Below are 14021 nucleotides of genomic sequence, written 5' to 3' on the forward strand. Positions count from 1 at the left end.
ACATTCTCATCAGATTCTTATTACTCACGGTTACAATAAACCTCGTCGGAATTATCTCCACAGTCGTTCACCCCGTCACAAACCCGCCTATTGGCCACACAGCGCTGGTTATAGCAGCTCTTGAAGCCCCGTCTGCAGGTTCTGTTATCTGCAAGAGAGGAAGAGGAGTAAAGAGGGAGAGGGAGAAAAACGAAAGACATTTAAAAAAAAAAAAAGACACTTTAGGAAGAGATTCGACCAAAGGGATTACATGACATCCACTTTAATACTGTTCCTCTTCTCCTTCGTGGGTTTCGGGAAGTGAGCGAATCTGAACTCATTCTACTGGACAAGAACCCGGGGCTTGGTAGGGATTTTCATCTGAGCACTGGTGAACTAGTACAGGAACACATGTTTGGTGTTTACGTACCGCAGTATTGCATTTTCTCATCCGACTTGTCTTTGCAGTGTGCTATTCCGTCACACGTCAGCTGATAGTCGATACACTCCCCGTTCCCACACTCAAACTCAATGTGGATGTTACAGGAGGAGTTCTCAGCTGCAAAAAGAAGAGAGAATCAATATTTTTCTGATTGATTCCTCATCCAAACAGATGGGTCTGCTTTCTGCTATATCCATCCCAGACAGTCTCCAACAAACATGCTTCTTCAATGCCCCTCACATTGCTTCATCTGACAGTAGCACTGTCCGATGCCTATTGTCTACGTGTCTATTAGCAAGACATTCACATGGTCCTTTGAGCCGGATGCTGTTTCCCAATGAATTAGAGGGGAAAAAGACAAGGTACTAGACTTACATACACATCTGTTATCTTCCAGTAGTAGTCTCTCTCCTCTGCAGCTACAGTTGACTGTGCCGTGAGGGGTCAGAAGACAAAGGTCATGACATCCACCGTTCAGCACTGTGCAAGGGGACAGTTCACCTGGGAAAACAGAGCATTATGGGTACTGTAGTACATCATCTTACAGAAAACACACCAGATGCCATGCTTTACTTCCTACTTGCAGTGCCTCCCATAAAGAGTTTCAGCTTCCAAATATTTGAACTCAAGCACTGAAAACTTTTCAAGGTCAGTGTTGTGGTAGAAAGGTAGACTTCTCTGTTGGGGACCCACTTTGAACTGTGTTTGGCTCGTACAGTGGTATGGAGAGGTAAGCTATGAACCATGCCATCATGCTGCCCCCTTAGTACCCACATGTCTGCTCATTTCAGTCAGTCAGAGAGAGAGAGAGAGAGAGAGAGAGAGAGAGAGAGAGAGAGCTCAGATGGTACAGATTCAGCTGAAGCACTGTGCCAAGCTTGGGTTCTGGTGAAGCACAGGCCAGGCAACATGGGGTAGCCTGCGGCACTGGAGGTTGGGATTTTTGGAGTTGTTTATTCAATAATGTAATATTTACATTGAGTGGTAATTAATCAGGGAGGCAGGTGGGGCAATAGGAAGTCTTGTATAATGTTCATGCCAAATGGTCAAACTCAGTTACACCGGGTTGTAAACCACATGCAAACCATCACAGGCTGCGATGTATAGAAGACTCCCATGTTGACAAGTGAGTTTTGCTTTGATGTAATGTATAGAATTCACTTACAATTGTTGGTATTGTTGGAAACTGCAACAATACCCATTGGCTGGTTGGGGATGTCGGCTCTGAGGACCTTGATGTCGCCACCTGTGTACTTATTGGAGCGTACCACCGCCCTCCGTACCCAATCAGACCAGAACAGGAAGTTCCCATAGATAGCCAGGCCAAAGAAGGTTCCTGGACCTGACTTCACAATCACCTACAGAATGAACGGAATAAGAAAATGGTGTTACATTGGTTTTATGCTCATGTTTTAGTCATTAGTTTAGTCATAATTTTGGTTGAAATACATCAACAGAACCTTGGACGTCACATACTCAAGCATGAGAAGAGGTATGAGACAGCTGGAATCATTTCCAAATCTGATGGTACACTCTTAGAAAAAAGGTTTCCCGAAAGGGTTCTTCAACTGTCCCCATAGGATAATCCATTTTGGTTCCAGGTAGAACCCGTTCTGGTTCCAGGTAGAACCCTTTGTACAAATGGTTCTTCACGGAACCCAAAAGGGTTCTACAAGCAACCACAAAGGGTTCTTAATGGGGTTTTCCTATGGGGACAGCCAAAGAACCTTTTAAGGTTCTAGATAGCATCTTTTTTTCTAAGGTTGTACAAGATATGACTTAATCATTCTATTCCGAACAACATACAGTATATATATATATATATATATATATATATATATATATATATATATATATATATATATATATATATATATATATATATATATACAGTATATCTATTTTGTTTCTTCTCCTTACATATCTGTGTGAGCCATCATATTCACATCGTTCAATCTTTCCCAGGCTGCCATCGGAGAAGAAGAGTTTCTCGGCGGTGTGGTCGATGGTGAGTCCATTAGGTGTGAGGATGTCCGCGGTGATGACACTCTGGATGTTGTTTCCTGACAGGGTGGACCTCATAATGCTGGGGCGCAGTTCATTCCAGTTAGTCCAGAACATCAGGCTGCGTCAGCAGCGAAAACAAAAACACCAGTGAGACCTTCACCGAAGCAAACGGGTGGGATGCACCTCCGTTCAATATATTGCAAACATCCATCAAGCATCAGAGTCTGCACTGCGTGATCATTTCCATAAAAAAACAAAAACAACAACATGTTTCCAGGAAAACGCAAACAGGCTTTTTCTATCTCGATTTTCTAAAGATATAAATGGGTTTCGATCCTCACATTCTAAAGCAAAATAATTGACACATTTTTAAGACTGCCTCGTGTTCTTGTGAAGGAAAACAGGGTATAAAAGGGAGGCAAAGAAAACATAAAAGAACCGTAAGACATTATGATCAGTAACAAATGATGATAAAACACTTCTGACACTCCCCCAGAGCAGTTATAAACCTCATTCCCCTGATAGCAGAAGTTTTCAATAGATTTGCTGACTGAATACATAACACAACACATATACCCAAGTGAGCATCTACTGAAGGCCAATAAGGGTATGTAAGTGTGTATAAGACAATAGGAGGAAGGAAGTTTTAACACCTACTTCTGACACTCCTCCAGAGCCAGGTTATGTGGGTGGTCGTCCTCTGCCAGTGTCACCACAGCCTCTCTGATGAAGGCCCCTGGGAGGCTCTGGTTCAGGCTGTGCCTGCTGACGGTGGCTGTGGTGGAACTGGTCCAATAAAGTGAGTCCCAGGCTCCATGGTATGCTAGGCCCTCCACTGACCCCACATCTACACAGGAACAATAACACTTATATAATTAAGCAATAAGGCATGAGGGGGTGTGGTATATGGCCAATATATCACAGCTAAGAGCGGTTCTTAGGCACGATGCAACACAGAGTAAGCCGTGGTTAGCCATGGTATGTTGGCCAAATACCAAAACACTGAGGTGTCTTATTGCTATTATAAACTGGTTACCAACAAAATCAAAACAGTTAAAAGTATTTTTTTGTCATACCTGTGGTGTACGGTCTGATATATCACAGCTTTCAGCAAATCATCATTCAGGGCTCAAACCACCCAGTTTATAACACTGAATATAACATTGACACACTGAATAACATTATCTGACTTTTGGTTAAGAGCTTAACAAACACACATGATACTTTGAAATGCAGAGAATGGATTTGTCTTTTCTTTCATGGTAAAGTAAGAATATTATATATATATATATATATATATATATATATATGTATATGTATATATATACAGTGCCTTGCGAAAGTATTCGGCCCCCTTGAACTTTGCGACCTTTTGCCACATTTCAGGCTTCAAACATAAAGATATAAAACTGTATTTTTTTGTGAAGAATCAACAACAAGTGGGACACAATCATGAAGTGGAACGACATTTATTGGATATTTCAAACTTTTTTAACAAATCAAAAACTGAAAAATTGGGCGTGCAAAATTATTCAGCCCCCTTAAGTTAATACTTTGTAGCGCCACCTTTTGCTGCGATTACAGCTGTAAGTCGCTTGGGGTATGTCTCTATCAGTTCTGCACATCGAGAGACTGAATTTTTTTCCCATTCCTCCTTGCAAAACAGCTCGAGCTCAGTGAGGTTGGATGGAGAGCATTTGTGAACAGCAGTTTTCAGTTCTTTCCACAGATTCTCGATTGGATTCAGGTCTGGACTTTGACTTGGCCATTCTAACACCTGGATATGTTTATTTTTGAACCATTCCATTGTAGATTTTGCTTTATGTTTTGGATCATTGTCTTGTTGGAAGACAAATCTCCGCCCCAGTCTCAGATCTTTTGCAGACTCCATCAGGTTTTCTTCCAGAATGGTCCTGTATTTGGCTCCATCCATCTTCCCATCAATTTTAACCATCTTCCCTGTCCCTGCTGAAGAAAAGCAGGCCCAAACCATGATGCTGCCACCACCATGTTTGACAGTGGAGATGGTGTGTTCAGGGTGATGAGCTGTGTTGCTTTTACGCCAAACATAATGTTTTGCATTGTTGCCAAAAAGTTCAATTTTGGTTTCATCTGACCAGAGCACCTTCTTCCACATGTTTGGTGTGTCTCCCAGGTGGCTTGTGGCAAACTTTAAATGACACTTTTTATGGAGATCTTTAATAAATGGCTTTCTTCTTGCCACTCTTCCATAAAGGCCAGATTTGTGCAATATACGACTGATTGTTGTCCTATGGACAGAGTCTCCCACCTCAGCTGTAGATCTCTACAGTTCATCCAGAGTGATCATGGGCCTCTTGGCTGCATCTCTGATCAGTCTTCTCCTTGTATGAGCTGAAAGTTTAGAGGGACGGCCAGGTCTTGGTAGATTTGCAGTGGTCTGATACTCCTTCCATTTCAATATTATCGCTTGCACAGTGCTCCTTGGGATGTTTAAAGCTTGGAAAATCTTTTTGTATCCAAATCCGTCTTTAAACTTCTTCACAACAGTATGTCGGACCTGCCTGGTGTGTTCCTTGTTCTTCATGATGCTCTCTGCGCTTTTAACGGACCTCTGAGACTATCACAGTGCAGGTGCATTGATACGGAGACTTGATTACACACAGGTGGATTGTATTTATCATCATTAGTCATTTAGGTCAACATTGGATCATTCAGAGATCCTCACTGAACTTCTGGAGAGAGTTTGCTGCACTGAAAGTAATGGGGCTGAATAATTTTGCACGCCCAATTTTTCAGTTTTTGATTTGTTAAAAAAGTTTGAAATATCCAATAAATGTTGTTCCACTTCATGATTGTGTCCCACTGGTTGTTGATTCTTCACAAAAAAATACAGTTTTATATCTTTATGTTTGAAGCCTGAAATGTGGCAAAAGGTCGCAAAGTTCAAGGGGGCCGAATACTTTCGCAAGGCACTGTATATATATATATATATATATATATATATATATATATATATATAAATATATATATATATATATACAGTGGGGGGGAGTATTTAGTCAGCCACCAATTGTGCAAGTTCTCCCACTTAAAAAGATGAGAGAGGCCTGTAATTTTCATCATAGGTACACTTCAACTATGACAGACAAAATGAGAAGAAAAAAATCCAGAAAATCACATTGTAGGATTTTTTATGAATTTATTTGCAGATTTTGGTGGAAAATAAGTATGTATATATACCGTTGAAGTTGGAAGTTTACATACACATTAGCCAAATACATTTAAACTGAGTTTTTCACAATTCCTGATATTGAATCCTTGTAAAAAATTCCCTGTCTTAGGTCAGTTAGGATCACCACTTTATTTTAAGAATGTGAAATGTTAGAATATTGGTAGAGAGAATGATTTATTTCAGCTCTTATTTCTTTCATCACATTTCCAGTGGGTCAGACGATTACAAACACTCAATTAGTATTTGGTAGCACTGCCTTTAAATTGTTTAACTTGGGTCAAACGTTTCGGGTAACCTTCCACAAGCTTCCCACAATAAGTTGGGTGAATTTTGGGCCATTCCTCCTGACAGAGCTGGTGTAACTAAGTCAGGTTTGTAGGCCTCCTTGCTCGCACACGCTTTTTCAGTTCTCAAATTTTCTATAGGATTGAGGGAAGGGCTTTGTGATGGCCACTCCAATACCTTGACTTTGTTATCCTTAAGCCATTTTGCCACAACTTTGGAAGTATGCTTGGGGTCATTGTCCATTTGGAAGACCCATTTGCGACGAAGCCTTAACTTTCTGACTGATGTCTTGAGATGTTGCTTCAATATATCCACATAATTTTCTTATCTCATGATGCCATCTATTTTGTGAAGTGCACCAGTCCCTCCTACAGCAAAGCATCCGACAACATGATGCTGCCACCCCCTTGTTTCACGGTTGGGATGGTGTTCTTCAGCTTGCAAGTCTCCCCTTTTTCCTTCAAACATAACCATGGTCATTATGGCTAAACAGTTCTATTTTTGTTTCATCAGACCAGAGAACATTTCTCCAAAAAGTAAGATCATTGCCCCATGTGCAGTTGCAAACCGTAGTCTGGCTTTTTATGGTGGTTTTGGAGCAGTGGCTTCTTCCTTGCTCAGCGGCCTTTCAGGTTATGTTGATATAGGACTCGTTTTACTGTGGATATAGATACTTTTGTACCTGTTTCCTCCAGAATCTTCACAAGGTCCTTTGCTGTTGTTCTGGGATTGATTTGATCTTTTCGCACCAAAGCACGTTCATCTCTAGGAGACAGAACATGTCTCTTTCTTGAGCAATATGACAGCTGTGTGGTCCCATGGTGCTTATACTTGCGTACTATTTTTTTATACAGATGAACGTGGTACCTTCAGGCATTTGGAAATTGCTCCCAAGGATGAACCAGATTTGTTGAGGTCTACACTTGTTTTTCTGAGACCTTGGCTGATTTATTTTGATTTTCCCATAATGTCAAGCAAGTGGCACTGAGTTTGAAGGTAGGCCTTGAAATACATCCACAGGTACACCTCAAATTGACTCAAATGATGTCAATTAGCCTTTCAGAAGCTTCTAAAACTATGACATATTTTTCTGGAATTCTCCAGGCTGTTTAAAGGCACAGTCAACTTAGTGTATGTGAACTTCTGACCCACTGGAATTGTGAAACAGTGAATTATACATATAATTATATTAACAGTGAAAAAAATTACTTGTGTCATGCACAAAGTAAATGTCCTAACCAACTTGCCAAAACTATAGTTTGTTAACAAAAAATGCGTGGAGTGGTTGAAAAATTAGTTTTACTGATACCAACTTAAGTGTATGTACACTTCCTACTTCAACTACGTATATATATATATATATATATATATATATATATATATATATATATATACATACATATAGATAGATAGAGAGAGACAGAGAGAGACAGAGAGAGAGAGAGAGAGAGAGAGAGAGATATCTGGCACAGGTTGTCTCATGTGGTGGTGTTGTGGAGGTTTCCACATAATGCATTTAGACATGCATGAATGCAGTGTTCAGCTGTACTGGGTAGCGATCAACACTGGTTGGTTCCATATGTGGATAATCTTCATCGGGATACACCTGGATATCCCAGTGAATATATTTAATATTTCGCTGTACCGAACAGTAGAGTTTCTTCCAAAAAGATAAATCAATGCCAAACTCTTTTGAATGGAACCTAACGAGCATAGGCAGGTGTAAAGATGTCCCACTGTGCTAAGAGATGAACAATAGAAGACTGTTCACTGTTTCACATTCAGACAGGACAATCGCACAAACTAGGACATACAAATCAACATTCACGACCAGTAAAAAAAGGAAAAGTAATACAAATAATTGAGATTACAGCCAGTGTACAAGCAGGCAACACCACTGAGAAATCTTTAAACAGGCGAAAGAAATCCTATTCTCTTCATCTGCCCAAATGTATTCTGAATAAATTCTGCAAATAGGGTAATATCACACACTTGCTTGGACAAGGGATAGGCCTATATACAGTGCCTTGCGAAAGTATTCGGCCCCCTTGAACTTTGCGACCTTTTGCCACATTTCAGGCTTTAAACATAATGATATAAAACTGTATTTTTTTGTGAAGAATCAACAACAAGTGGGACACAATCATGAAGTGGAACGACATTTATTGGATATTTCAAACTTTTTTAACAAATCAAAAACTGAAAAATTGGGCGTGCAAATTTATTCAGCCCCCTTAAGTTAATACTTTGGAGCGCCACCTTTTGCTGCGATTACAGCTGTAAGTCGCTTGGGGTATGTCTCTATCAGTTTTGCACATCGAGAGACTGACATTTTTTCCCATTCCTCCTTGCAAAACAGCTCGAGCTCAATGAGGTTGGATGGAGAGCATTTGTGAACAGCAGTTTTCAGTTCTTTCCACAGGTTCTCGATTGGATTCAGGTCTGGACTTTGACTTGGCCATTCTAACACCTGGATATGTTTATTTTTGAACCATTCCATTGTAGATTTTGCTTTATGTTTTGGATCATTGTCTTGTTGGAAGACAAATCTCCGTCCCAGTCTCAGGTCTTTTGCAGACTCCATCAGGTTTTCTTCCAGAATGGTCCTGTATTTGGCTCCATCCATCTTCCCATCAATTTTAACCATCTTCCCTGTCCCTGCTGAAGAAAAGCAGGCCCAAACCATGATGCTGCCACCACCATGTTTGACAGGGGGGATGGTGTGTTCAGGGTGATGTGCTGTGTTGCTTTTACGCCAAACATAACGTTTTGCATTGTTGCCAAAAAGTTCAATTTTGGTTTCATCTGACCAGAGCACCTTCTTCCACATGTTTGGTGTGTCTCCCAGGTGGCTTGTGGCAAACTTTAAACAACACTTTTTATGGATATCTTTAAGAAATGTCTTTCTTCTTGCCACTCTTCCATAAAGGCCAGATTTGTGCAATATACGACTGATTGTTGTCCTATGGACAGCGTCTCCCACCTCAGCTGTAGATCTCTGCAGTTCATCCAGAGTGATCATGGGCCTCTTGGCTGCATCTCTGATCAGTCTTCTCCTTGTATGAGCTGAAAGTTTATAGGGACGGCCAGGTCTTGGTAGATTTGCAGTGGTCTGATACTCCTTCCATTTCAATATTATCGCTTGCACAGTGTTCCTTGGGATGTTTAAAGCTTGGGAAATCTTTTTGTATCCAAATCCGGCTTTCAACTTCTTCACAACAGTATCTCAGACCTGCCTGGTGTGTTCCTTGTTCTTCATGATGCTCTCTGCGCTTTTAACGGACCTCTGAGACTATCACAGTGCAGGTGCATTTATACGGAGACTTGATTACACACAGGTGGATTGTATTTATCATCATTAGTCATTTAGGTCAACATTGGATCATTCAGAGATCCTCACTGAACTTCTGGAGAGAGTTTGCTGCACTGAAAGTAAAGGGGCTGAATAATTTTGCACGCCCAATTTTTCAGTTTTTGATTTGTTAAAAAAGTTTGAAATATCCAATAAATGTCGTTCCACTTCATGATTGTGTCCCACTTGTTGTTGATTCTTCACAAAAAAATACAGTTTTATATCTTTATGTTTGAAGCCTGAAATGTGGCAAAAGGTCGCAAAGTTCAAGGGGGCCGAATACTTTCGCAAGGCACTGTAGTTGACAAAAAAATATTTTAGGAGATACTTCATTATAATATTCATTAATCATTATATGGGAGTAGTGCTGGTGCTTTCTCCATGAGCTGGCCTCCTATAGATGCAACCATTATTGCCTTTCCTCTCCAACAACCAACCCCCCTCTGTGATTTTGATGGATCTTCCTTCCCCGTTCCTGGTCAGTCAGATATATTTGAGTCCAGTCAGCATGGAGCCTAGCCTACTACACAGACGCTACAGGGGCTATGGGGTGACGGGGATCTGCTGTCTATGTGCATTAGGGAACTATACTGCAACACCTCCGAGGCATCTGTGTGTGTGCGTGTGTGTGTGTGTGTGTGTGTGTGTTCAGCTGATCCCCCCTAAAACACTATATCAGATGGGCATACAGAAGAAATGTCATATCCATCTATTGTCATTGATATTCACTATTTGTCTATCAGTGGAGGCTCCTCAGAGGAAGAAGGGGAGGACCGCCTTACTTTCATAAATTTCATAAAATAAAAAAATTATAAAACATCAAATCAAATCAAATTTTATTTGTCACATACACATGGTTAGCAGATGTTAATGTGAGTGTAGCGAAATGCTTGTGCTTCTAGTTCCGACAATGCAGTAATAACCAACGAGTAATGTAACCTAACAATTCCACAACTACTACCTTATACACACAAGTGTAAAGGGATAGAGAATAATTTGACCATTTAAAAAGGTCTACAGTAGCCTCAACAGCACTCTGTAGGGTAGCACCATGGTGTAGCCGGAGGACAGCTAGCTTTTGTCCTCCTCTGGGTACCTTGACTTCAATACAAAATCTAGGAGGCTCGTGGTTCTCAACCCCTTCCATAGCCTTACACAGTAATTATAACATCTTCTGGAGGACGTCCTCCAAACTATCAGAGCTCTTGCAGCTTGAACTGACATGTTATCCACCCAATCAAAGGACCCGAGAATGAATCTAGTACTGAAAGCATAAGCTAGCTAGCACTGCCATGCATAAAATGTGGTGAGTAGATGACTCAAAGAGAGAAAAAGACTGAAGTGAATTTTATAAAATAAAAAATGAAGGAGAAGCAAGAGAGAAAAAAGATAGTATTTTTTTTCACTTTCAGTTTCACTTTTTTAGCTAGCAAATGCAGCTAGCTAGTTCAGCCTACTGAAACACCCGGCTCAAACAGAGGGATGTTGTGTCAGCTAGCTGGCTATGACTTTCCAACACAGCCCTGGAACTCTTCCAAGTTAAGGTAAGCTTTTGGTTTGACAAATGTATTGCCACCGGGGCCCACCGGTGTAACTGCTTACTGACTGTACACTACCGTTACTGCATGATCGTACAGGTTTACTAACGGATTAGTTCTATTAGCTACTTTAGCTAATATGGTGACAATGATGTAGGTTGTGTGTAGCGGTTTGGCTTGGAATTGTTTTTTCGCCTGGTCACATACATCTGATGTGTTGTGCATTGAAGTCCTCAAGCGAAGGGACAAGGTGAGAGGAGGAGAGCACATAGATGCAAGAAGGAATACAACATGAATGAAAGTGAACTGTGTTAACACGTGATCAGCGGTCAATTCAATTTGCGGATTCTGTTGAAAAACGTTTCTTGAATGGAAGCAAACGGAATTTAATGTATCACTTCTAAAATCATTGCAACTGACATCTCATCTTGCTGTACAACGCCGTCTTTGATAGTTTTGCTATTTCGTTCAGCGACAAAATGAAAGCAATAGAAGTGGCAAAAGATCAGAGTTTCTGTCAGACGTACAAAAGAGGCTTGAGTCGGCCTCTAAGTGTTGACATCAGTGGGACATGAAAGGCAGTCAGATTATGTGGGATCCCCCTGGTTTCACACTACAAGTAACAGTTTGAGCTCTTGTCAATGGAGAGTTGAAGACTTTTGAAATTGGGGGAAAGAAATGTTCACTACTTGAAACAGCAGCTTTACTTGCTCATCAGTCTTCTCTCTCATCTTTCTGAAGGCAGGGAGGAAGCTACAGTATGGTGCAGAAATGAAACAATGAACGCTTTCAATGTGAAAGGAGGTGAGAAGAGAACGCAAGTGCATTCTACAAGGATTTCCACTTCCCCCGTTTCTCTTTGCTACAGATGTAGAATCTTAATCACTCTTTGGTTGCTGAGAATTTTCCTGCACAGCAGTGTATTTGAGGTTTTAAAAGGCCTCTACAGTTTGTCATTAGCACATAGAAATTTCAGATTTGATTTGTCCCTACAAAAATTCACATTTCTTGTTGCTGCAAGATTATTTTCCTGCTGTAGCAAATTGACTCAAATTGAGATCCTACATCTGTAGATATGATACACCAAACATTTTCCAGCTTTTCGAACAGTTAGTAATTAACTTAGTATTTGGATAAATGAGCAGACAAAGACTTTATCAAAGTGAACTTACTCTCAACGATCACTCTCTGTCCAGTCCAGTCGTCATTGACAACCTGTATATTCCCAAAGTGAACGTCACTATAGAAAATCCGGTTGGTGACTCCAGAGTTCTGTTGTTGGTGATGAAAGGCCAGCGCTATCACATTCTTGAAGTAGGCAGGGTTCTCATAGGGCCTGATGGGAGAGTTGAGGTCGCTGTCGTCTGATAGGTGGATGCTCCTCAGGATCGACCTCTCAGAGTAGAGAAGGTAGCCATCGTACTGGTGACAGCTGAGACCGTCTAATCAAGCAACAATGATTACGTAATTGAGCCTTTAAAACTGTGATTAATTGAAATCAGAACTATTTGATGTGGAAAAAAAATGTAAAATCGCTACACACTTTACAGTAAAAATAAATACATGTAAGAAGAAAAGGCAAACAAGAGGCAATAAAAGAGATGAATCAAAACACAAAAGATTACTGATGACCTTTAGCCAGGTAGCCGTGAGCACAGGAACACGTCCTCCTCCCACTGCCCTGGTGGAAACACAGCTGATGGCAGCCTCCGTTGTTTTGGCCGCACGGGTTGGTTCCTGTAGGGAAGTCAACGACAGGGTCAAAGGTCAGAGATCAAGTCAGGTTCCCCACAGTCTTTTTGGGTGTCAATCTGAAATGTATTGTGTTGACCATAAGGAATAAGATTCCATTATGAAGTTGCAGCATCAATGTTAGTCAATATTCAGATATTACGTTTCTGTATTGCAAGAGGTTGAAATACCTTCACATTAAAATGGGCAATCAGCAGTTGCTGCATCCATTTTTGAACATATTAATACATTATTTGTACCTATTGATTCTTGAATAATATAACTTAGAAATAAATGCCTCATAAGCTTAGTTTAACTGTTGTACCCCAACAGAACCCCAAATATAAGCTTGTTTAACTCCAATGTTTGAAAACAAAGTAAATGTTAACAAAACATGGTTAAACTCCAATTTTAATATCATGGATATCCTTGCATCCATACCTCTGTTTATGCATTTGAGAGTGATTACATTTTTCCAGCCCCATCCTTCAGCTTTTTACTGAAACAGTGGTGGGAAGAACAATGTTATTGTTTCAACTGCTGATTGGCCCTTTAATTGAACCTCTGGGGGCAGTATTTCATTTTTGGATGAAAAACGTTCCTGTTTTAAGCGCAATATTTTGTCACGAAAAGATGCTCGACTATGCATATAATTGACAGCTTTGGAAAGAAAACACTCTGACGTTTCCAAATCTGCAAAGATATTGTCTGTGAGTGCCCCAGAACTGATGCTACAGGCGAAACCAAGATGAAACTTCAAACTGGAAGTGAGCAAAATTTCTGAGGCGCTGTTTTCCATTGTCTCCTTATATGGCTGTGAATGCGACAGGAATGAGCTTACACTTTCTGCCGTTTCCCCAAGGTGTCGGCAGCATTGTGACGTATTTGTAGGCATATCATTGGAAGATTGACCATAAAAGACTACATTTACCAGGTGTCCGCCTGGTGTCCTGCGTCGAAATTGGTGCGCAAACGCCAGGTGCAAGTATTTTTTCATTTGATAGAGAGGAGAAACCAGACTTCCACGAACGATATATCATCGAAGAGATATGTGAAAAACACCTTGAGGATTGATTCTAAACAACGTTTGCCATGTTTCAGTCGATATTATGGAGTTCATTTGGAAAAAAGTTCGGCGTTTTGATGACTGAATTTTCGTTTTTTTTTTGGTAGCCAAACGTGATGTACAAAACGGAGCAATTTCTAATACATAAAGAATGTTTTTGGAAAAACTGAACATTTGCAATCTAACTGAGAGTCTCCTCATTGAAAACATCCGAAGTTCTTCAAAGGTAAATTATTTTACCTATTTTCTTGTTTTTGTGAAAATGTTGCCCGCTCAATGCTACGCTAAATGCTACGCTAGCTATCAATACTGTTACACAAATGCTTGTTTTGCTATGGTTGAAAAGCATATTTTGAAAATCTGAGACGACAGTGTTGTTAACAAAAGGCTAAGCTTCAGAGCTAGCA

At 40.5% G+C, this 14021-nt stretch overlaps 1 protein-coding gene across 1 annotated transcript in view; it reads right to left on the reverse strand.

Annotated features, from left to right (window-relative positions):
• Positions 1-14021, reverse strand: part of LOC110528816 (low-density lipoprotein receptor-related protein 1B) — a 135546-nt gene that overhangs the window by 85265 nt on the left and 36260 nt on the right. The window contains exons 28-35 of the mRNA XM_090240491.1: positions 12450-12554; positions 11990-12259; positions 3086-3275; positions 2342-2546; positions 1587-1779; positions 797-922; positions 410-538; positions 29-148 (exon numbers count right to left, since the gene is read on the reverse strand). Coding sequence (XP_090096617.1) covers positions 29-148; positions 410-538; positions 797-922; positions 1587-1779; positions 2342-2546; positions 3086-3275; positions 11990-12259; positions 12450-12554 — 1338 coding nt within the window. The remainder of the gene's footprint in view (positions 1-28; positions 149-409; positions 539-796; positions 923-1586; positions 1780-2341; positions 2547-3085; positions 3276-11989; positions 12260-12449; positions 12555-14021) is intronic.

Source organism: Oncorhynchus mykiss, chromosome 7 (genome assembly GCF_057628025.1).
Source record: "Oncorhynchus mykiss isolate SJ-2025 chromosome 7, ASM5762802v1, whole genome shotgun sequence".
Lineage (NCBI taxonomy): Eukaryota > Metazoa > Chordata > Actinopteri > Salmoniformes > Salmonidae > Oncorhynchus > Oncorhynchus mykiss.